Consider the following 23,504-nt stretch of genomic DNA (forward strand, 5'->3'; position numbering starts at 1 on the left):
ATAGAGGCTGGAAAAAATAATTTAAAAAATTTTTTCTGAGGGTGGGAGGGGGTTAGTGACCACTGGGGGAGTAAGGGGAGGTCATCCCCGATTCTCTCCGGTGGTCATCTGGTCATTTAGGGCACATTTTTGTGGCTTGGTCATAAGAAAAAAGACCAGGTAAAGTCGTCCAAGCGTTCGTCAGGGACGCCCTTCTTTTTTCCATTATCGGTCGAGGACGCCCATGTGTTAGGCCTGCCCCAGTCCCTCCTTCGCTATGCCTCCTATGCCCCTGTGAACTTTGGTCGCCCCCATGACGGAAAGCAGTTGAGGACACCCAAAATCTGCTTTCGATTATGCCGATTTGGGTGACCCTGTGAGAAGGATGCCCATCTTGCAATTTGTGTTGAAAGATGGGCACCTTTCTCTTTTGAAAATAAGCCTGATAGTATTATAAAGATATTCCATGTGCATTTCTGGCTTCTTTCTACCCCCAAAAATCTTCCTGTGCAGTCTAACAACCTCAAATCTTTTTGCAAGAGATGAATTGGTAAAAAAAAAAAACTAACAAGACATAAAGCCAATGAGGAAAAAAAAATCACCATTTTAAAGATTAATCTACCTATTAATGTTAAAAGTAAATGTCTCCATTTTTCAAACTGGTTTAGTGTCCTGTAACAGCCTATCTACATTCAAACGACAGATATCCTTTAGCTCCATAGATAACACCCCAAGGTAATAGAAAGATCTTCCCGCCCACTTCAGTAGAAACGGTTCACGCCATCCTAATCCACATACCTCTTCCCTCTGCATGGCCTCTGATTTCTCCAGATTTAGCTTAAAACCTGAAAAATCCCCTTACTCAGTCATGCATTCTAACAGCGCAACAACTGAAGCAGCAAGTCATCAACGAAGGCCACTATTTTAAAAGTATCTGTGCCTAACGTAAGGCCTTGTATGTCAGGATTCCTATGAATGTCTCGAATCAAGAGGTCCAAAGTAAGAACAAACAATAGGGGTGATAATGGGCAGTCCTGTCTGGTACCATGATGTATAGAGGGGGGAGAAAGCAATCCATTCACCCACACCCAAGCCTGAGGAAAAGTATATAAAGTGCGGATCACATCTTGGAAAAATCCACATATCCCATATATATCTAAAACCCCAAACAGAAAATCCCTTGTCATCTGGTCAAAAGCCTTCTTGTTATCCAAACTTATTAGCATGGAGGGGGGTAGGTTCACCATGTGTTAACTCTAGAAGTAAGAACCTTCCACACATTCTTAGTGATAATGGAGATGTTTAAAGATACTCAAAGAACACACTCAAATCCACTTCACTAATAATATAAGACTGCTCAATTGCAAAAAAAAAAAAAAAAAGTGAAAGAAAACACAACACTGAAAAATCTCAAAAAACTCAAAGAAGGCGGAAAAAAAGAACTCATAAAATTGTGGCAATAAGCATTACAGCACACCACTCCTTCTGCAGCTCTTTTTTGCCTAGAGTGAAAAAGTAATCATGGCTCAAAAACCTCCTTAAAAAGTTGTTTGTTCACATTCTAAACCTGTGTAAATCTCACTAAGGCTGTAATAGTAGTTTTGGTGCTGAAACCTCTCCTAAAGCTGGACTGTCTAATGTAAAATAAACCTGTTCAAGGAAGGCACTAAGCTGTTGAATAACTCTTTTCTTTGTATAATGCTGCCAATTCCAGAGTGGAGGAGTGGCCTAGTGGTTAGAGCACTGGTCTTGTCATCTAGAGGTGGCTGGTTCAAATCCCACTGTTGCTCCTTGTGATCTTGGGCAAGTCACTTAAACCTCCATTGCCTCAGGTACAAAATTAGATTGTGAGCCCTCTAGGGAAATATCCAGTGTACCTGAATGTAACTCATCTTGAGCTAGGGTTACCATATGTCCAGATCATGTCGGGCAACTGGGTGGGTTTTGCCAATCTGCCCGTTTGTCCGGATTTCTGGACGGGCGGGCCATCCTATAGGAAATCCGGACAAACGGGCAGATTGCTAGCCTCCCCTTCCCTTACTTACTACTGCCCTGGTGGTCTAGTGACCTCTTCCGCCTTCGGGGCAGGAAAGAGCCCCCTCTTTCCTGCTCAGAGCGCTGCCCTGCATGCATCCTTCCTGTTCGTGATCTCTGCGCCGATTCAAAATGGCCGCCAAGAGTTGACGTGCGCGCTTCGTAAAGGCAGTGCGATGATGTCACGGGGGAGGGGTCTGCATATGCTGGATGGTCAGATTAGCAAAGGCCGGATAATTGAGACTGTACTGTATATGAAGAATTGTGAACAGATATGAAGTGATTTTATAAAAGGACACCCAAATGATCCCTAATAGCGTGCAAATTCTCACACATTTACACCTGCTCTAAAGATTTAAATCTGCACATACATTAGTCCCACCCATACTCTGCCACTGGGAATGCATACCTGCTGGCCAAATAAGTACATGCTCTCTCCTCACTGCACATTTTAGTTGCCAGTGCAATTATTTATGCAAGCCCTTTTCCTTGTAAAAACCATGCAGATAAAAGCTTTATAAAATTACTCCCTTAGAGGTCGGCAAAATGTGGGAGTAACCCCCCCCCCCCAATATACCCGGTGTATTACAGCACTTGATTACACCATACCTTCACTCCTAGACTTAAACTGTATCAGGACTTCCCCTGTCCTTGGAAGAAGCATTATATGGGCAGGGCAGGACTCTGGGGTGTTGGTTTCTAGTTTAATATTTATTTAATGATATTTGTATCCCACATTATCCTAAACAAGCTTGGGTTCAATGTGCCTTACATTCAAGAAAAACATCAAAAATGTAATAGTCAATTATACCATTTTAACATATTAATTGTGTGTTTGTCATGAAGCTAGGCTAGAGTATTAGTTATCTTGAAACATATAAGAGACGGCAATATTAGTTTATTGTCTTTTGATAAGATATGTACTTAGAAGATTATCTGAGATTCCGTAAATTACTAAAGGCTTTTCTATTAAGTACCTTAATTGCTTGGGTAGAGAATTCCATAGTTTGGTACTCCTGATATGTGAAGCCTGCGACAAGGGTTTGATTTGTAAAAAAAAAATAGCTATGCAGTTTGAATAATGGAGCGTGAGGTATTCTCTAGATGTACCTCCTGTAAGGGTGTGGCTGCAATAGTGATTGGTTTGAAGTTTAGGCTGTACTGAATGTGTGCCTGGGGTGCTAGGAGCAAGGCTGCTTTAACCACTTATGGGCCCCCTTTTATTTTTTCCATATTAAACTGCCGTTCCCTCCCCCCCCCCCCCCCCAAAGTAAATCCTGTAGACACAATCCTTTTTTAAAAAAAAATGTTTTGCTTTCATATCAGGATATCAGGCACCCAAGAAATGGAAGCACCCAAGCAGGACAAAGATACTGGGAGGTATTATGCAGTTTTATTACTGCATGACATGGATCCATACTTGATTGGACAGAGCACGCTTTTGATATTTATTTAGTAGATAAATCTCTCTTATCTGCCCCCTTCTCCTCTACTGCTAATTCTAGACTCCGTTCCTTTTGTCTTGCTGCACCTCACGCCTGGAATAGACTTCCCAAACCTGTGCATCTAGCCCCGTCTTTGGCCGTTTTCAAGTCCAAACTTAAAGCCCACCTCTTTACCACTGCTTTTGACTCCTAACCACTACTCACTTGCCCTGTCCATATCCTCACCTGTTTATTCCCTTACCCTTAATTGTTCTGTCTGTTTACCTGTCTTATCTAGATTGTAAGCTCTTTGAGCAGGGACTGTCTTTTTTGTGTATGGTGTACAGCGCTGCGTATGCCTTGTAGCGCTATAGACATGATAAATAGTAGTAGTAGTAGTAAGATGAGAATACATTAGCTGCTCTGCACAATACAATCTTAGTGGAAGATGGAGTATTCATTGTGGTGTAACTGATTCTTGGGTTGAGTGTTTTAGGGGTTGAGGGACCCTTTTACAAAGGCGTGCTGAAAAATGGTCTGTGGTGGTGTAGATGCGTGTTTTGGATGTGCGCAGAATCCATTTTTCAGCACATCTGTAAAAAAAAAACCAAAAACCTTTTAAAAAGATTTGCTTAAAATGGATGTGTGGCAAAATGAAAATTGCCGTGCGTCCATTTTGGGTCTGAGACCTGCCAGCCATTGACCTAGCGGTAAGGTCTCGCACGGTAACTGGGCGGTAATGGTCTACGCACATAGAATGACGATTACCGCCTGAGCGCCGGAAAATAAAAATATTTTCTGGCGCACTTAGTGGATGCGCATCAAAAATGAAATTACCGCAAGGGCCATGCAGTAGCCGGGCGGTAACTCTAAATTGACATACATTGGGTGCACATAGACGCCTACTCGGCTTAGTAAAAGGGCCCCAGAGCCTTTTAGGTTTTTCCATCATGTTAATGGAGTTCCTTTGTGGGTTTTTTTTTTTATTGTATTTTATATTCAGTGTAAACTGCTTTGTTCTATAGTTAAGTGGTATATTTAAATTTTTAATAATCATAAATCTCATTATAAACCCAGCAAATGCACTTCTATAACTTTGGCTTCAAGCCAAACATTCTAATAGTGTGCACAGGGCATAAGGGCATTTTCCCTTACTACTCGCCATGCAAAAAGTTTCAAATTCTTGTATTTAGCAATGAGCGCAAGCTGTTGTCTCTACCAGGCATGTTGTAAAGTAGTCAGAACAGCACTAACTGCTAGGATTTGAACCTATCAAACGTTGCTAAAACTTCAGCACACCTATCGGGAAAACAGAGCAAGCTGCACTGTTATAGATCCTGAACAGCAGAAAAGGAAAGCAGACCCACGTGATGAAATAGAACAAAATGTATTCAAAGCAGATACATAAAATCAGCATACAAGGCAGTTAGAGGTCAGTTGAATGCTGATTTTTATGTATCTGCATTGAATACATTTTGTTTTTTCACCACATGGGTCTGCTGTTCTGGATCTTGGTGACGGCTTGCCTGGGTGCTTGTTGGGACTTATCCTTACATAGAAACTACACATAAACATAAACTTTGAGGTAGCTGTGTTAACCTAGGGCATCCAAAATGCTAGATAGATGACACATGACACTTAACACTAGCTAATTTAAGGCTTGAGCTTTCGAGGACCAGAACTCACTGTCATTTTCTGGTAGTAATTAAGTGCTTATATAGTACAAGGTTAAAGAGCCTCGCAGCCACATAACTGAGTGGCAGATTGGGAATAAGACTGGACTGACCAATGCAGTAGAAGAAAGGAGGTGTTAATGTCTTTGTACAAGTCATCAGTGAGCCCTCATTTGGAGTATTGTGTCAAGTTTTGGAGGCCATATCTTTCTAAGGGCATCAAAAGACTTGAGAGGGTTCAGAGGAAGGTGACAAATTGAGGCTTGTGCCAAAAGACATAAGAAGAGACTCAAAGACTTAAATATGTATATCCTTGAGAAAAGGAGGGATAGGGGGGATATGATAGATGTTTAAATACTTAAGGTATTAATATACAAACTTTTTCTGAGAGTTGAGGTACGATGGGCTCTCACTGTGTGGTATTGGGCTGCCCACAAGATCATTTCCCAGTTCTAGAACTGCCTCCTTTATATCTATGGACTCTGCACTACATAGCGTGTGCTAATGCTGTTAGCAAATACAAGCAGCATATAAATAATCTCCGTAGTCCAGATGCAGGGCCTGAGGGACTGCAGAAGTTAGCCATGTTTCATAAAAAGCAAATTAATTGTGGAAGGCATCTTAATGCATATGCTTGTTAGAATCTACAATGAATATTGTTTTAGTACAGTTAATATATCCTAAATGAAAAGCTGAGTTTTCTGTGCCAAATAGCCTTTTATTGAGTCAAAGATTAGGATAGAATGAGTCAATCCATTAATCATATCTATTGCAGGATATTTCCTGTTCCTTATTTCACTGGCATTTTTACTTTCATTCAGATGTATAATCAGTTCCATAATAAACACCCTGGGTTTTGCAAAGTCACATTTTGAAAATTGGCATTGTTAGATGGCTCTGATTTCTTGCACCTCAAATTCACCTTAGATTGTGTCGTTAAGTCCTGGATCTACACTGAAAGCCTTTTATCTTTTTGTAGGAAATCTATTTAGTTTATTCATATTACAAGGTTAATGTATGTAAATACTGTAACAAATTTGTACATGTATCAGATAGACATGGGCTACCTGTAACTGTTCATCTCATGCAATTCCCATGTGCCATGAAGTTGATTTTGTATTCTGTTTTTCTGCCATTACTACTTCATAGCTGTAAGCACACAGTGCTCCACCAACTTAAAGTAATAAATCTTACCAGCTTTCTGGTTATATAATAGACCTACGCTACTCAACAGGCAGCTTGCGTGTCTTCTTGCCTATCTGTCATCCAGGTTGTCTTCCTCAGCTGTGGAAATGTGCTGCTGTCTGCCCCCAAAGACAACACCCTCTTCAGATCTATGCTGTTTTAATAGCTTCAGCCCAATCTCTGATCTCCCTTTCATCTCTAAACTCCTGGGGAAAGCATGCCCAATTATGCACATTTTTGATAGAACATTTGCCATCCAAGGCAGGCAGGCTTTTGGCCTGGCTAGTGCACCGTCTTTACTGGTTTGTCTGACCAATGAAATCAGATGTCAACTGGATGAAGGTGAAGCTGCTTTTGTTGTCCCTTTGGATTTATGTAGAGCAGTTGACCTTCTAGACTATTCTCTTGATTTCTCATCTTCCTAACCTAGGTCTTGGAGCTCTGGGCTTAACTGGTTTACAACTAAACTGAATGGCCGGCACATTTGAATGCCTCCAGCTAGCTCCCCTGTGATTATCCGTGAAGACGGTAGAATTTAAGGCCATAGAACCTTTCCAAGACCCTTCCTGTTTTCAGAGGAAACATGGTTGACTGAAGGTCAAAACAGCAAAAAGGAAATGGTATGACATTGTTGGAATACCAATCCTTTAATTTTGCATTGCCATGGTATACCAGGACCCATAATATAGAAAGTTCATTTGATCTCTCTCCTGTTTTATTCCCATGTGCTAATCTGCCAAATGGCATTTAGTTGTTGTTGTTTGTGTGTTTGTACAGACTAATATTATTTATCCAGGAATCACAATAGTAAATCTGCATGTCGATCCGCTAGCAACTAAATTATTCAGAGACTCAGTTGTGCTTACTGTTCAGTTGCCTGGCTGTGTAAGGTTGATGGAAACCTCTTTATCTGTTCACAGATGCTGCATAAATGAGTTGCCATGAAAATCCCTAATACTTCAGTCAAGGGACTCAGTTTTTAGCCCATTGGCAAATATTTTAATACAACATTGCATCAGTTTAAAAACTGTTTTAACAAAACTATCAAAAAATAAATGGGAGTTTAAATTCTTTTATATACTCTTCCTGGTATAAATACATCAAATAAATATCAAAACACAAATATTTAAAACGTAGCAGATAAGTGGAACTAGATTTTTGGAATAACGGTTCTCATCCCATTAGTAGTGTATATGATATATTTATATACACTTTTTGATAGTTTGTACCCCTGATGCAGCGTGAGGGCGAAACGTGGCCACGTCGGGTATTGTTCCAATAAATGCAGTTGATTCCACTGCTTTGTTGTTTTTTATCTACTGTTTTGTAAGCAGTTGTGTGCCTTTTTGTTTTAAAACTACATGTACACCTCTCTACTTAAAACTACATGTAGAAATTGCCTGATTGGAGCATATTCTGTAAAGGAAAGTAGGCAGCAGTTTTCCTTCGTAAACTACTAGGGCAACAGGTTACATGTGTATAATTTAGACACGAGCACTGGCCATAGAGCTGGTTTTAAGTGCTCATGATGTCTAAACATGCATAACTTAACTATCTTTTTATCTGATATACTGCTAAGGAGAATATTATCATAGCGGTGTACAATATAAACAAGAAATCTCTAATAAAAGAACTGCAATAATTGATATAGCACAGCAACAGAAATAAGTAAGAGGGCAAAGCAAAACAAAGAATACATAAAAAGTTAGCTGTTCCATATCTGAGTAACAAAACAAAAATCCTAAGCCCTAGAGATCAAAAAATGATCCATATATTTGCTGAAAAAGTGAGTTTTGAGAGCCTTTTTAAACTCCATATGAGAGTGCAATTTACAATTTATGTGACTGCGGTTATGGCTGGTATAACTGTATAAGGCGTACTGATGCCAACACAAAATGGGTTCACCCTTGGCATTGGAGCACCTCACAGGAGGCACCCACTTGTGCCTCCCCTCCCCCCCCCCCCCCCCCCCCCCAGTGCTTCTTAACCTTCAGCTACCAAGGTGAATTAAACTTACTCCTCCTGCCTGTCAACCTGAATTGGCCACTGTTGGAAATAGGATACTGGGTTAGACAGACTATTGGTCGGACACAGGATGGCTATTCTTACGTTAACCTTGCAAGCGTTCATCTCTTGTATCAGTGTAGGGTCGGACTGATCATTGGAACACTAGGGCAGTGCCTGAGGCCCCACAGCAGTAGTGGGTTCAGTCCATCTAATTTAATCACTTTTGATAGGTAGGTAGGGGCCCATGGCTCTTATTGCCCGAGGGCCCAGAACACTGTCAGCCTGCCCCTGCATCAGTGTGAAAAACTGCAGGCTCCAGTCAGTACTAGCTGACAACGCCCCTTATGGTGAATAAGTAATAGGCTTAATTTTTAGTTTCCCAAAGTACTCGAGAGAAGGTGATTATGAAATCCCTAAACTGAACTGTAACTTCTTTCATGCTGTGATAATGAGTTCAGCAAACTCATTCTTGCTGCCTCTCACCGGTTTGTTCAAGCTCCTGAGTTGAAGAAGGAAACCAGGTCAAGTGCTGGCATTGGTTTTGTGGGACCAGAGCGGCTGACGTAAGAGCATGGAAAGCATTGTCAAACCGGTTGCAGTGTAAGGAGCCCTGAATAATACGCTTTCCTTATCAAACCCCATTTCTTTCTGTTCTGTAGAACATGGAATGGGATTTGGATTCTTTAGTCCAGCTTTCTACATAAACAAGGCAGCTAAGAGCAGAGTAGAATTCACACACTGCAAGTCGCTTTTGCAGCGTTTACAGTTTAAGAGGGTACCTGAAGCAATGGGAGATTAAGGGAGGTAGTTAACTTGGGAGTAACACACTTTATTTGCCTCTTGACATACATTAAACAGCAAAGTTGTGTTTTCCTGTAATGCATAGTTTTTAATGTAAAGCACATTAAGTACATAAGTATTGCCATACTGGGACAGACCAAAGGTCCATCATCCTAGCATCCTGTTTCCAACAGTGGCCAATCCAGGTCACAAATACCTGGCAAGATCCCAAAAAGGTACAAAACATTTTATGCTGCTTATCCCAGAAATAGTGGATTTTCCCCAAGTCCAATTTAATAGTGGTCTATGGACTTTTCCTTTAGGAAGCCATCCAAACCTTTTTAAAACTCTGGTAAGCTAACAGCCTTTACCACATTCTCTGGCAACGAATTCGAGTTTAATTACACATTGAGTGAAGACAAATGTTCTCCGATTAGTTTTAAATTTACTACTTTGTAGCTTCATCGCATGCCCCCTAGTCCTAGTATTTTTTGAAAGCGTAAACAGACGCTTCATGTCTACCCGTTCACCTCCACTCATTATTTTATAGACCTCTATCATATCTCCCCTCAGCTATCTTTTCTCCAAGCTGAAGAGCCCTAGCCGCTTTAGTCTTTCCTCATAGGGAAGTCGTCCCATCCCCTGTATCATTTTAATCACCCTTCTCTGCACCTTTTCTAATTCCACTATATCTTTTTTTGAGATGCGGCGACCAGAATTTAACACAATATTCGAGGTGTGGTCGCACCATGGAGTGATACAAGGGCATTATAGTGTTGCAGTCGTTGCATCTCCTAATGCATGGAAAGTACAAAATTATGCAACTGGAATAATGCAGCTTTGTGCTGAACTTTGTGAGCTGTCGTTTTTGGGGAAAAATAAGAGCAGTGGGATGCTAAGAAGCAGCCCAGTGCTCCAGAAAACTGCCTTAAAGGGGCTGGTGCAAATGTTTTTTTTTTTTTTAGTTACATTTGTACCCCGCGCTTTTCCCACTCATGTCAGGCTCAATGCGGCTTACATATACAGGTACTTATTTGTACCTGGGGCAATGGAGGGTTAAGTGACTTGCCCAGAGTCACAAGGAGCAGTGCCTGAAGTGGGAATCGAACTCAGTTCCTCAGTTCCCCAGGACCAGAGTCCACCACCCTAACCACTAGGCGACTCCTCCATATATATTGTCATATGGACCTCTTTCCCTCCCTCCCTCCCTCCCTCACTCACAGGACCTACCAGAGGGGTTCCCTGGCATCTAGGGACTAAGGGTAGGTGTGATCCCCAGTGGCTCTTGCCTACTCCTGTACCCCTAGCAGTAGTCTTGTGGTATTACTGGTAGGTTTTGGTGAGGGTGGTATTGTGTGTGGGGGAGTGGAGATGACCAGTTTAGGGGGGTGCTCCACATGCTAATACCTTTTACATTGGCTCCTTTGACGAAGAAGCTACAAAGTAGTAAATTTAAAACAAATTGGAGAAATTTTTTCTTCACTCAATATGTAATTAAACTCTGGAATTTGTTGGCAGAGAATGTGATAAAGGCGGTTAGTTTAGTGGGGTTTAAAAAAAGGTTTGGACTGCTTTCTAAAGGAAAAGTCCATAGACCATTATTAAAATGACTTGGGGAAAATCCACTGCTTATTTTTATTTATTTATTTGTTACATGTGTATCTCACATTTTCCCACCTATTTGTAAGCTCAATGTGGCTTACATAGTACCGGAGAGGCCTTTGCAGGCTCCGGTATTTCTGGGATAAGCAGCTTAAAATGCATTGAACGTTTTTGGGATCTTGCCAGGTATTTGTGACCTGGATTAGCCACTGTTGGAAACAGAATGCTGGGCTTGATGGGCCTTTGGTCTGACCCAGTGTGGCAATACTTATGCACTAACAGGCAGATGATCAAAAGCAAACGCCAGCGCTAGAGGCTGTTAGCGCCATACTAGCACTGGCGTTTGCTACCGCCCCATGATCAGAGCCCTCGAGTGTGTGAAACAATGCGCTCGAGGGCTCTTAGTGCAAGTAGCCTGCAAATGCATGCTAATCAGCGCTTAATGCATTCATCCCCAATGATCAGCGTCCAGCGCGCCAAAGATTGGGTCACTGGCTGCGACAAACCCTACGCCAGCTCTGAACTGGCATTAGGGTTTGCAGATCATTGGAGAGGAATGGTGAGCCGTGTCCAGCATGCATTTGCATGCTGGCAGGCCCCCATTCCCCCCTACAGCAAACCTGCCAGCGAGGGCAGTTGAGGACGTCCAAAATGTGGACGTTTCGGCACTGGGCAGTTAAGGACGTCCAAAATTGGATGTTTCTATGAGAAAGATGTCTTTCGTAGAAACATCCAATTTTGGACGTCCTTAACTGCCTATTGCCGAAACGTCCACATTTTGGACGTCCTCAACTGCCCCGTCGCTATACCTCCGACACCCCCTTGAAATTTGGCTATCCCTGCAACAGGGCAGTTGAGGACATCCATCTTCCGATTTAAAGATGGGCGTCCTTCTCTTTTCATTGGTCTCCAGCCCAGACCAGTCAAACCAGTGCGGGAGAATTGTGCTGAGCGCATGCTGAGGCACAGTTCTCCCGCACTTCTACCCCATAATCAGAGATAATTGCGCTGCTTAAATTTGCATGCATTATCTCTGATCATAGGTCTAATAGCGCCCCGCGCTGTTCCAGCGCTATTTTAGAGCGCTGTTTGGAACAGTGCTGGGCTTTTGATCATCTGCCAGTTAATGTAAGGTTCTGTTAGCAGCCTGATGCTCTGAAGAGCGGCAGTAACACAGCTTGCATGGTTGGTCAGAAGCAGTTACGAGTAGCTATCTACATTAAATTCACTTGCAGTAAAATGTGATGTCTTACTGCACCTTAGTCACTAGCCCCATATAAATGACTTGCTCAAAAGCATCAGTGGGGAAACCAGTTGCTTTCTTTTAGTCAATTGCTCTAATCACTACTTCCTTTATAGAAATTGCATTTAAACTGAATCACTATTGCGATGTCTACCTGAAGCAATGCTTTTATATAGTGAGACTGTATGTTAAAATTAACAAGCACACAGGCTGTGCAATACTAAAGTCCGGAAGGCTGATAACAGCGTGCTACTAGGGAAAGACTTAAATTTACTGCGACATAAAACCCAACTTGGTCATATTTAGCCCTCAGGTTGCATCAGGGGTAACGCATCACATACTGGCACATAATCGGTTATTAAACATAATTTACTTGTTACAGTTGCATAAATAAATGACAAATACATGAATAAATAACTAATTTCATTTTTACAGACTTATGAAATGATGTAGTGGCCTAGTGGTTAGGTTGGTGGTCTTTGGTCCTGGGGAACTGAGTTCGATTCCCACTTCAGGCACGGGCAGCTCCTTGTGACTCTGGGCAAGTCACTTAACCCTCCATTGCCCCTTGTAAGCCGCATTGAGCCTGCCATGAGTGGGAAAGTGCGGGGTACAAATGTAATAAAATAATGTAACTGAGACGCTAGCAGTTCTATGGAGAAGGTGAACAGAAGTGGGGAAAGTGCACAGCCCTGCTGTGTCCCCCTGTGTAATTCAAAGGATACCATATATGCTCCATTGATTTTTAAATATGTCTAACAGCTATCGATATAACAGTTGTATACAGTCCAAATAACAGCCCCCAATCCCCACTTCCTGAAGGGCCCCAAACATAAAGAGCCATTGCACCTTGTTGAATGCTTTTTCCACATCGACCAAAAGCAATAGTGCAGGATCTCTGGCTGTCTTAGCTTGCTCTATAATATGTAGGGCCCAACGAATATTATCAAAAGTTTGCTTCCCTATTATAAAGCCTGCCTGATCATTATGTATGATACGGGGCCAGGATTTTGGTAAAAAGTTATTCTCTCCCCCCCTCCCCCAGCAGATTTATGGATGATGGTAACAGCTGCAAGTCGACAGGAGTACAGCAGCACTGTATTATCATAAAAAGAATTAAAAACTCAGAGCAGAATAGGGCCTAGGTGTTTTCCAAAACGTTTAAAAACGATTAGTGTACTTATCTAGCCTTGGGGCTTTCCTGTTAGGGAAGACTCTTAATCAGCCACATTACCTCGTCACTCTCTATAGGTCTAGATAATTGGTTGGCCTCTAATTGGGTCTAATTGCAACTCATTAAGATCTAAGCTCAATTTATGTAGCTGAGCCCCTACTGCCTCAGAAGGCTTTGGACTCTTATGTAGGAGTTCAAGGGCTACAATCTGGCTGCAAAGGGTGTTTTCTTGAACTGTGCGCTTTCTACGTAAGTAACATAGTAAATGACAGCAGATAAAGACCTGAACAGTCCATCTAGTCTGCCCAACAAGATAAACTCAATTTACATGGTATGTGATGCTTTATATGTATACCCGACTTTGATTTGTCCATGTCTTTTTCAGGGCACAGACCGTAAAAGTCTGCCGCACTTTTCCTGTACTAAAAGTTCTGAAGCTAATGTCGAAGCCCCTTAATATTTACACTCTAGCCCATCCATATCTATTCAGCCACAATCAGGGCGCAGACCCTCTCAAAGAAGACTGGTTCAATGCCCCCCACATCATTCAAGGAGAGGTACTCAAATTATACACCTTTTCAGCTGCTCTACAGGGTCAATTCAGACAGCGAAGTATCATCTAAACACCAATGGCGCTGCCCATCTTGCTCAAGATGTAAAGTGAGCTCAATAGGTGCATGGTCAGACCACGATCTTCTAATATGGATACTTGAGTGGAGCACCTGAATATCCCCAAACCACATATCTATGATGTATTGAGGAATAAAAAGTGTAGTTTTGCTGAGTAGGATTTGCCTGCCTCCACAGGTCGAGCAGGCCCCAGCGGAGCAAAAATTGCCCTCAGGTGCTCTCTGTCTTGACAGACATAATGTATCCGAGTGTTAGAATTATCAAGGGGATGGCTGAAGGGTGAGGTTAAAATCCTTACCCCCCCCCCCCCCCAAGCAAGAGTCTGTGTAGTCACCAGCATCGCCAGGCCTTCTGTATTGTCTGTATTCTTCCTCCCTCCTCCACGAAGATCGCAACAATAAAAGGTGAACTGTGCATTAGGCTGTCCTCTGCTGGCCTAGTCCTCACTGTTCATTTGAATCATGGGTCTAAACAGAGGCCGATGCAATTCAAGTGAACAATCAGGCCTAGGTCAGCCCAGGAAGAGGATGCAGCCCAATGCGCATCTGTTCACCACAATATTCTTACTACTGTGATTGAGGCAAAGAGGAAACACTAGACAACCTGAGGTACCTTGTAGGGTGTAGGAGGAGGGTCAGCAAGAGCAAGATGGAAGAAGCCCCAAGGTGAGGGAAAACATGCCATAGTGGGGAGTAGGGGGTTGCAGGAGCAAGTTGCAGGGAGGGTGGGGTTTTGGATCACTGGAGTCAGGTGAAGGCATATGTGCCATGGAGGATAGGAATAAGCTAGGACTGTGTTCTGGTGTTAGAGATTGCTGGAAAAAAATGGAAGGGTGTGTGCTACTAGGTATGAGTCACTGGAGCTAGCTGGGGAAGTGTGCTACAGGGTTAAGAGGTCACTTGAGCAGGGTGGAGTAGGGGTTGCTAGATCAAGCCAGGGGTTTTGCCACAGGGGTGGGAGTCTATGAAGAAAGCTAAATATATGGTTGGGGAAGAACAAAGGGAAGGTTGAGGTATGTGTGAGAGATGAGGAGGAAGGAGCACTAAGGTAAAATGGGAGTGTGGTGGAGAATAATGATGAATTGTGTGCATTGTATTTTAAAATTGTAATTCTTCTTGCAGAATTCCACCCTAAGACCTGATAACACTACCACCCTTTCAGGGCTTCACCCTCCTCACTTTCTCCAACTGCAGTTCTCTACCCCTCAGCTTTTTCCGTACTCCTCCCCCCCCCCTTATCTCCCTCCAACTCCCAGCAAAACCCCCAATCCTGTATGTCCAAGGTTCCCGCACCAATGCACATATCCTCATCTCTTTTTCTCAAACCCCAGCACATACTCCCAATTGCTTCTTCTCCCCACCTCTTTGAGGCCAGGAAAAAGCAGAGTTGGAGTTGGATCAGAGACCCTGTAACAGCGGCAAACTGGCTAGTAATGCATGAGTAATGGGTAAATAACTATTCCCATTTTAATGAACTCAGCTTCACAGCTTTTTTCCCATATACAGTTTAAGTTAGGCTTTGGCCCTAAATGTTCTGATAAACTAATTTTTGCAAATAGTTTGTCTCAGAGTAGCTATAATATGACCTTCTCAATATCCTACAGTTTGAAACAGTAAAGGCACAGACCTGGAAGTTTTGCTGACAAACTGTGATGCATTTATCAAGACGCAGACTTATTCAACTGTCTCCTCATCCATCCGTGGAAAAGGCTTTGAAGTTTGATTATGGTACTAGATAAGGTTTTGTATTTATAAATCTTTGTTGCAATTTAAAAGAACTATACTGACAGAAAACCAGTGGAGTGAATTAAAGGTCTCTATTGTAATTTGCATCTGAATATTTTTCAACTTGTCCTTCATTCATTTCTTTGAACAGGTGAAAACGAACTACTTGAAACTCTGCATAAAATTGCAAGAAAAAACAAGATTTGGCGGTCCTACATTGGCATGGGATATTACAACTGCTCAGTGCCTCAGGCCATCTCGCGGAATTTGTTGGAGAATGCAGGATGGTAATGAGACTTCTGGAAACTGTCTTTTTTTTTTATATAGGAATTCAGAATCTCTCCCTAGAGACAATGAAAAAGTGCTCGTTCACTCACTGCTCTAGGGTCCCAGTGCTCAGAACCTAATGCCAGCATTAGAGCTGAATAGCGCTGGACTATTGCTGGCATTAATCTGCATGAAATGCTCAAAGGGCTTTAGCACAGGAAACACTGTGTATAACAGAGATGGCTGCAAATTGTATTTAAATGTAGTCAAAAGGATGTTAATGAGGCCATTTGCTTTGCCCTCCCACTGCTCAGAACAGCACGCAAAGCCTGCACTGCTGGAAACTGTCTCTAGCTGGGAGCTGCTGTTGGGATTTGAAGAGAGGATTTCTTGTGTGATTTTCCGTTTAAAATCTGCTGGTTTTGATTTGTTTCAGAAGTCGAAGAAAGCCCATGCAAGCCTCTAAGTGCTAGTACTGAGAAACAAATGTGTGCGAGTCTGAGCAAACCCAAAAGTGAGAGCGCACATTTGATGCCTGTTTTCTGTGCTTAAATATAAGCCCTTTGAGAGAAAACTTTTTATTTTTATTTTTTTTAAAGCTTATATTTAAAGGCACGGAAGACCGGCCCTGATGTGTTCTTCACTTCAGGGTTTGTCTGGGCATGCGCACAAGAGCGGTGCTTACTGTGATACTCTTGTTCGCATGTGCCAGGCACATTCCTCCTTATTAGCTTTGAGCATTGGAGGGCCACGTTTCTGTACTGTTCCTGCGGTATGGGGCAAGCGCTGTTCACTTTAGCACCAGAGCTTTGATCATCGGGGCCTAGGTGCTAGCCCACAATGTGCTTCAAGGATCTTAAAAGACAATTTTAAGTTAGTCTGACTCCCCCTGCACTACAGAACTCAGCCCCTTGCCAACTCAATGGCTTCCCCCTGACCAAGTGAACAGAACTACTGGTGTGGCTCACCCATAGGCTGCTAATCCTTCCTAATGTCTTAGGTCTCTCCTCCCCCTTCGTTCCCTGAATTGGCTTGAGCTGTTTAATTGTCAAGTGGGCATAAGATCTTAAGCTACCTGAACCAAATGTTCCAGAAGGCTTTTCTTCAATGTGGCTTTACAGTTTACATGTTCTGAGCTGAAAGAAAGATCTTAGGTACCATATGCACTCTTAGAGTAGTACCTAATACCCTGTGAGGCCGAAGTGAACCTTCAGTGCTGTGTGCTTTCCCTCCCAATTACTTCAAGCCACTTGCGCACATACTAAATTTTGAAACTTAATAGGTTTAAGGTGACCCCGGGGCCTCCCACACAGGCAAATGGCTGTAGATTACGCAGATTCACACGCTTGGCATGTGACTAGTTAGGCCAGTATGACCACGTTCAGTCATTCTACCTGCTGGCTGTGTTTTAATTTTCCATTTTAATCATTTGCCATAGTCTTATGATCAGCTCAGCTGATCTTTAATATTGATCAATAATGGAACAAATTGTTCTGAACCCTTGTGGGCTAATGACAGTTAATAGTTGATTAGCAGTATGCTGGACTTTGATGCTGAAATGGCATGAAATGATAAAATGGCATGAAGTGATGCAAAAGCTCTACTTAACACAGCTAATCAAACCATGGGTCATGCCCCAAATGGGGTCAAAACCTGTGTTTGGGATCATAACCTATGCGGGTTCTCCATGGGTGCATCATTCTGCATCTCAGGAGGGGGGGGGAGGGTCACACAATTTTATTTGACTGCAATCATGGGGTTAACAGCCACAAAAATATTGGGAAGCACTGACCTTACCCAAAGCTGTTTTTTTTTTTTTTTTTTTTTGGGGGGGGGGGTTCCCCCATGACCTGTGAACACTAGAACTTATCTGGAGACCAAATAATGCAGATGAATATGAAAAGTAAGAGGTGGGATGGGGGGAGGGCAGGGAATTGAGAGAATGAAGGCTATAGTAAGCTGATTAAAAAAAAAAACAATAAACCCTGAAACTAAAGTAAATTAAAGATCAACTAAAAGTTGGAATGGCAGTAAAAGCAAGGAGGAGATGCATAACATGGTCTAAAATACAGGGTGGAAAGGCAGGGAGTAAGTACCAGGTACGCTGCTATAGCTGAATATCTGCTAGTCTTTAACTAATATGGACTAATTTTACATCAGCCAAAGCAGGGGTTTCCAACCAGTATGGTACAACACAACCTGCACAGAGAAGACTAGGGCAGGTCATAGCTGTCCCTACCCTTGCCATTTTTTACCCATCCCCTCTGCCATGGCTTCCTGCCAGCAGGAGGAATCAGTGAGCAGCATGCCTTCTGTAGGCTTCTGGTGGGAAGCCAGTGAGCATGAGATGTGGGGTCCCCATGTGATCTATCTTCAGGAAACTGACAGAAGGCAGTAGCAAGAGATCCACTTGTGGCTGGTGAGAGGTCATCAGCATGGTGGAAGTGAATGTAACTCTTGCATACTTTTCTTAATCACCAGCTTAAGCACCAAAGTGTATAAGTTCCAGGCTACATAAGTTGCTACATTTGAGTTTAACCAGCTGTTCCAAAGTTTTACTATATATCTTGGGAATGTTGCATTTTTTCTTGAAACTATATGGTCAGTGTTCTAAGTGAATGGGGGGGGGGGGGGACAACTTTTTGAGGGTTATGAGAAGTGTGATTCTTTAGTGCCTAAGGCATCCCAGCATTTACTGATCTTTCCTAGAACCTGATTCCAGACACTGCAAAACTTGAACCTGTGTACTAAACCTACCAGAATGCCTTTGCCAGCACGACCTCAGCAGTTCATAAAAGATCCAGAGGGTGACTACTTCATCGCCTTTAGTCCTTTTGTGGACTGGAGTGTCCTTGCAGCAATGAGCCTTGCTTGATATGCCCTCTGCCCTTGCTTTGCCTGGTTGAGTATTGGTGTGACCTTGGGTCCATTGGGGTACAGTTAGCTGCCAACCTCAGGAGGTACACAAGGAATGAAAAATATAGTAAACTGAATTCCATTCAACTTAATACAAACAAACAAATGCACAAGCTGTGTGCTTTTAAACCTTTTGTGGTGAGACCTTTAATTTTAAGTGGATACTGCAAAAATTCAACATTTTGAAGACGTCACTTCATTGGCTCCCTATCCGTTTCCACATACAGTTCAAACTCCTCTTATTGACTTACAAGTGCATTCACTCTGCAGCTCCTCAGTACCTTTCCACTCTTATCTCCCCCTACACTCCTCCCAGGGAACTGCGTTCACTGGGTAAATCTCTTATCTGCACCCTTCTCCTCTACCGCTAACTCCAGACTCCGTTCCTTTTATCTTGCTGCACCATATGCCTGGAATAGACTTCCTGAGCCTGTATGTCAGGTTCCATCTCTGGCTGTCTTCAAATCTAGGCTAAAAGCCCACCTTTTTGATGTCGCTTTTAACTCCTAACCCTTGCTCGTTTGTTCAGCACCCGTTTTTATCATTCCCACTTTTGTAATCCCCTTATCGCTTATTTGTCCTGTTTGTCTGTCCTAGTTAGATTGTAAGCCCCTTTGAGCAGGAACTGTCTCTTTATGTCCAGTGTACAGCGCTGCGTACATCTAGTAGCACTATAGAAATGATAAGAAGTAGTAGTAGTATCAATTGTTAACTTAAATGTTCTCCATTTTATTCTTTTAAAATCTTTTATGTAATTGAGTGGACCACCTCTCAAATTGATACTCTTCTTGCTCTAAATCCTGGGCTGGGTACCCCCCACTTCTTACTTTGCTTTAAATACACTCTAAGCAGTCTTCGTTAGTTTACGCATTGGCGTTGATGCCATAGACCTTCCACACCACAAAACCCAAAATTGGTATGCAGAGAATAGGTACCCTTAGCTTAAGTGCGGTCAATTTTATATCCCCAAGTCAATTAGCAAAGCTCATGTTTCTCCTTACTGTGTGGATTTGAGATGTGAGATTTTTATTATTCACATACATGATATACCACAATTCATACAGATATTAAAGTGGTCTGCAACTCAAACTACAATGAAGCAAGGGAGGGGAAAACAGAAAAGCAAGTTGCGTGCTGGTTATCCCAGAGACACAAGCTGAAGACAGCTTTCACAAAATGCCTTGTTAGATAAGGCTTAATGGTCAAATTACATCTTGGTAGAGTAGGTTCTATACAGATATACGTGAGAAGGGAATTTCACAACAATGGGGCCTGAATATAAAAAGGTGGAGTCCCTGGTCCATTCCTATCAAGCTTGAGAGGATGGGGGAATAGGAGTCATCATATGAGCAAAGTTAGCATGTAGAAGTAAGTGGGATTAGAGAATTAAAGGAGCAGGGAATCCAATCATTAGAACTCTGAACACAATGACTGTGATTGTGTATTTAAGTCGTTAGTTAACAGGTGATATTACAAGAAGAGTGGAATAGCATAATCCTAGAGACGGGAACAGTAAAACAAGCAAATGGCTGTTTCTGAATCAACTGTAAATAACAAACGGTTCTCTGACATGCCCTGTCTGATAGGCAGTTACAGTAGTCTAATCTACTGGTGTATTATGTTTTGCACAGCCTCTTTCATTTTGCTAAGAATGAAGCAGATAAATCTGCTGGAGAGCATAGAAATAAGACTTTACAATAGACAAAAGTGTAAGCCTCAATGGGGTCATTCTTGATAAGAGCTCAACAGGGTTTGAAAAAGGTTTGGTTAATTTCTTAAAAGAAAAGGCCAGAAGCCTTTGGGAAAATCTACTGTTTATTTCTAGGATTAGCAGTATAAAATCTTTTTTACTGTTCTGGGATCTTGTCAGGTACTTGTGACCTGGATTGGCCACTGTTGGAAACAGGATACTGGGTTTGATGAACCTTCGGTCTGTCCCAGTATCGCAACGCTTTTGTTCTTGTGTTACGTTCTTATGAGCTTTCAAGTGTCTTAAGGTGCAATGTCAAAGAGCTTGTCCTATAACAGTAAGTTAGACTGGAGTAATAGCCAGTTAGCTTCAGGGCTTGATTTGGTGGGCAGATATCTTAGCAAGTATAATACAAGTGTTTTTGCCCACTCTTTTACAACTTGCAGAGGCTGTGTGAGATGCATCTTATAGCATGTGGGGAATTTGACATGGTCTTCAGAATTTCCACTTCAGCCATTCTTGCCAGGTGCCATCTTGATTATGTGTTTCCAGTTTATGTGACTTCACATCAAGTTGGAGGACACTGCCTGTACTGGAAATGCCTTATTTAGAGAGAAGGGGAAAAACATTCTTATAAAAGATCACTGCTCTATTCTACAGCCTCACTCTGTAGGCTCTGTAAATAGCTCGTCCTCTAGCTTTATCAGTTCATCCCATTACTGCTAAAAGTGGAGTGGAGGAGTAGCCTAATAGTGCAATGGGCTGAGAACCTAGGGAACTGTGTTCAGTTCCCACTGGAGCTCCTTATGACCCTGGGCAAATCACTTAACCCTTCATTGCCCCAGGCACAAAACTTAGATTGTGAGCCCACTAGGGACAGAGTGCCTGAATTTAATCTGTAAACCACTTTGATTGTACCACAGAAAAGTAGTATATAAAGAATCATCTAATAAATAATATAGTTAGATGCACGCCCTTGGCCTCACCAACCTCTCGGGGAACACAAAACTCAATAGTTGCAGCTTACATAAGTACATAAGTAATGTCACACTGGGAAAAGACCAAGGGTCCATCGAGCCCAGCATCCTGTCCACGACAGCGGCCAATCCAGGCCAAGGGCACCTGGCAAGCTTCCCAAATGTACAAACATTCTATACATGTTATTCCTGGAATTGTGGATTTTTCCCAAGTCCATTTAGTAGTGGTTTAGGGACTTGTCCTTTAGGAAACCGTCTAACCCCTTTTTAAACTTTGCCAAGCTAACCGCCTTCACCAAGTTCTCCGGCAACGAATTCCAGAGTTTAATTATGCGTTGGGTGAAGAACAATTTTCTCCGATTTTGTTTTAAATTTACTACACTGTAGTTTCATCGCATGCCCCCTAGTCCTAGTATTTTTGGAAAGCGTGAACAGACGCTTCATATCCACCTGTTCCACTCCACTCATTATTTTATATACCTCTATCATGTTTCCCCTCAGCCGTCTCTTCTCCAAGCTGAAAAGCCCTAGCCTCCTTAGACTTACTTCATATGGAAGTCATCCCATCCCCGCTATCATTTTAGTCGCCCTTCGCTGCACCTTTTCCAATTTTACCATATCTTTCTTGAGATGCGGCGACCAGAATTGAACACAATACTCAAGGTGCGGTCACACCATGGAGCAATACAATGGCATTATAACATCCTCACATCTGTTTTCCATACCTTTCCTAATAATACCCAAAATTCTATTCGCTTTCCTAGCTGCAGCAGCACACTGAGCAGAAGGTTTCAGTGTATTATCGACGACGATACCCAGATCCCTTTCTTGGTCCATAACTCCTAACGTGGAACCTTGCATGACGTAGCTATAATTTGGGTTTTCCTTTTTCCCACATGCATCACCTTGCACTTGCTCACATTAAACGTCATCTGCCATTTAGCCGCCCAGTCTCCCACTCTCGTAAGGTCCTTCTGTAATTTTTCACAATCCTGTCGTGAGTTAACGACTTTGAATAACTTTGTGTCATCAGCAAATTTAATTACCTCGCTAGTTACTCCCATCTCTAAATCATTTATAAATATATTAAAAAGCAGCAGTCCTAGCATAGACCCCTGAGGAACCCCACTAACTACCCTTCTCCATTGTGAATACTGCCCATTTAACCCCACTCTCTGTTTCCTATCCTTCAACCAGTTTTTAATCCACAATAGGACATTTCCTCCTATCCCATGACCCTCCAATTTCCTCTGTAGCCTTTCATGAGGTACCTTATCAAACGCCTTTTGAAAATCCAGATACACAATATCAACCAGCTCCCCTTTGTCCACATGTTTGTTTACTCCTTCAAAGAATTGAAGTAAATTGGTCAGGCAAGATTTCCCCCCACAAAAGCCGTGCTGACTTGGTCTCAGTAATCCATATCCACGGATGTGCTCTGTAATTTTTTTTGATAATAGCCTCTACCATTTTCCCCGGCACTAACGTCAGACTCACCGGTCTATAATTTCCCGGATCTCCCCTGGAACCTTTTTTAAAAAATAGGCGTTACATTGGCCACCCTCCAATCTTCTAGTACCACGCTCGATTTTAAGGATAAATTGCATATCACTAACAGTAGCTCCGCAAGCTCATTTTTCAGTTCTAGCAGTACTCTAGGATGAATACCATCCGGTCCAGGAGATTTGCTACTCTTCAGTTTGCTGAACTGCCCCATTATGTCCTCCAGGTTTACCGTGAAGTCAGTAAGTTTCTTCGACTCGTCCGCTTGAAATACCATTTCCGACACCGGTATCCCACCCAAATCTTCCTCAGTGAAGACCGAAGGAAAGAATTCATTCAATCTCTCCGCTACGTCTTTATCTTCCTTGATCGCCCCTTTTACCCCTCGGTCATCCAGCGGCCCAACCGATTCTTTTGCCGGCTTCCTGCTTTTAACATACCGAAAAAATTTTTACTATGTTTTTTTGCCTCTAATGCTATCTTTTTTTCGTACTCCCTCTTGGCCTTCTTTATCTGCGCCTTGCATTATGCTGCTTCTTGTTATATTCAGACGGTTTCTTCTTCTATTTTCTGAAGGCGTTCCTTTTAGCCCTAATAGCTTCCTTCACCTCACTTTTCCACCATGCCGGCAGTCTTTTGGACTTCCGTCTTTCTTTTCTAATTCGTGGAATATGTTTGGCCTGGGCCTCCAGGATG

General features: G+C 42.4%; 1 protein-coding gene across 1 annotated transcript in view; it reads left to right on the forward strand.

Annotated features, from left to right (window-relative positions):
• The window catches only part of GLDC (glycine decarboxylase), a 173,171-nt gene that overhangs the window by 24,751 nt on the left and 124,916 nt on the right, over positions 1 to 23,504 (forward strand). Inside the window, exon 3 of the mRNA XM_030193778.1 lies at positions 15,607 to 15,742. Within this exon, the coding sequence (XP_030049638.1) occupies positions 15,607 to 15,742 (136 nt within the window). The remainder of the gene's footprint in view (positions 1 to 15,606; positions 15,743 to 23,504) is intronic.

Source organism: Microcaecilia unicolor, chromosome 2 (assembly GCF_901765095.1).
Source record: "Microcaecilia unicolor chromosome 2, aMicUni1.1, whole genome shotgun sequence".
NCBI lineage: Eukaryota > Metazoa > Chordata > Amphibia > Gymnophiona > Siphonopidae > Microcaecilia > Microcaecilia unicolor.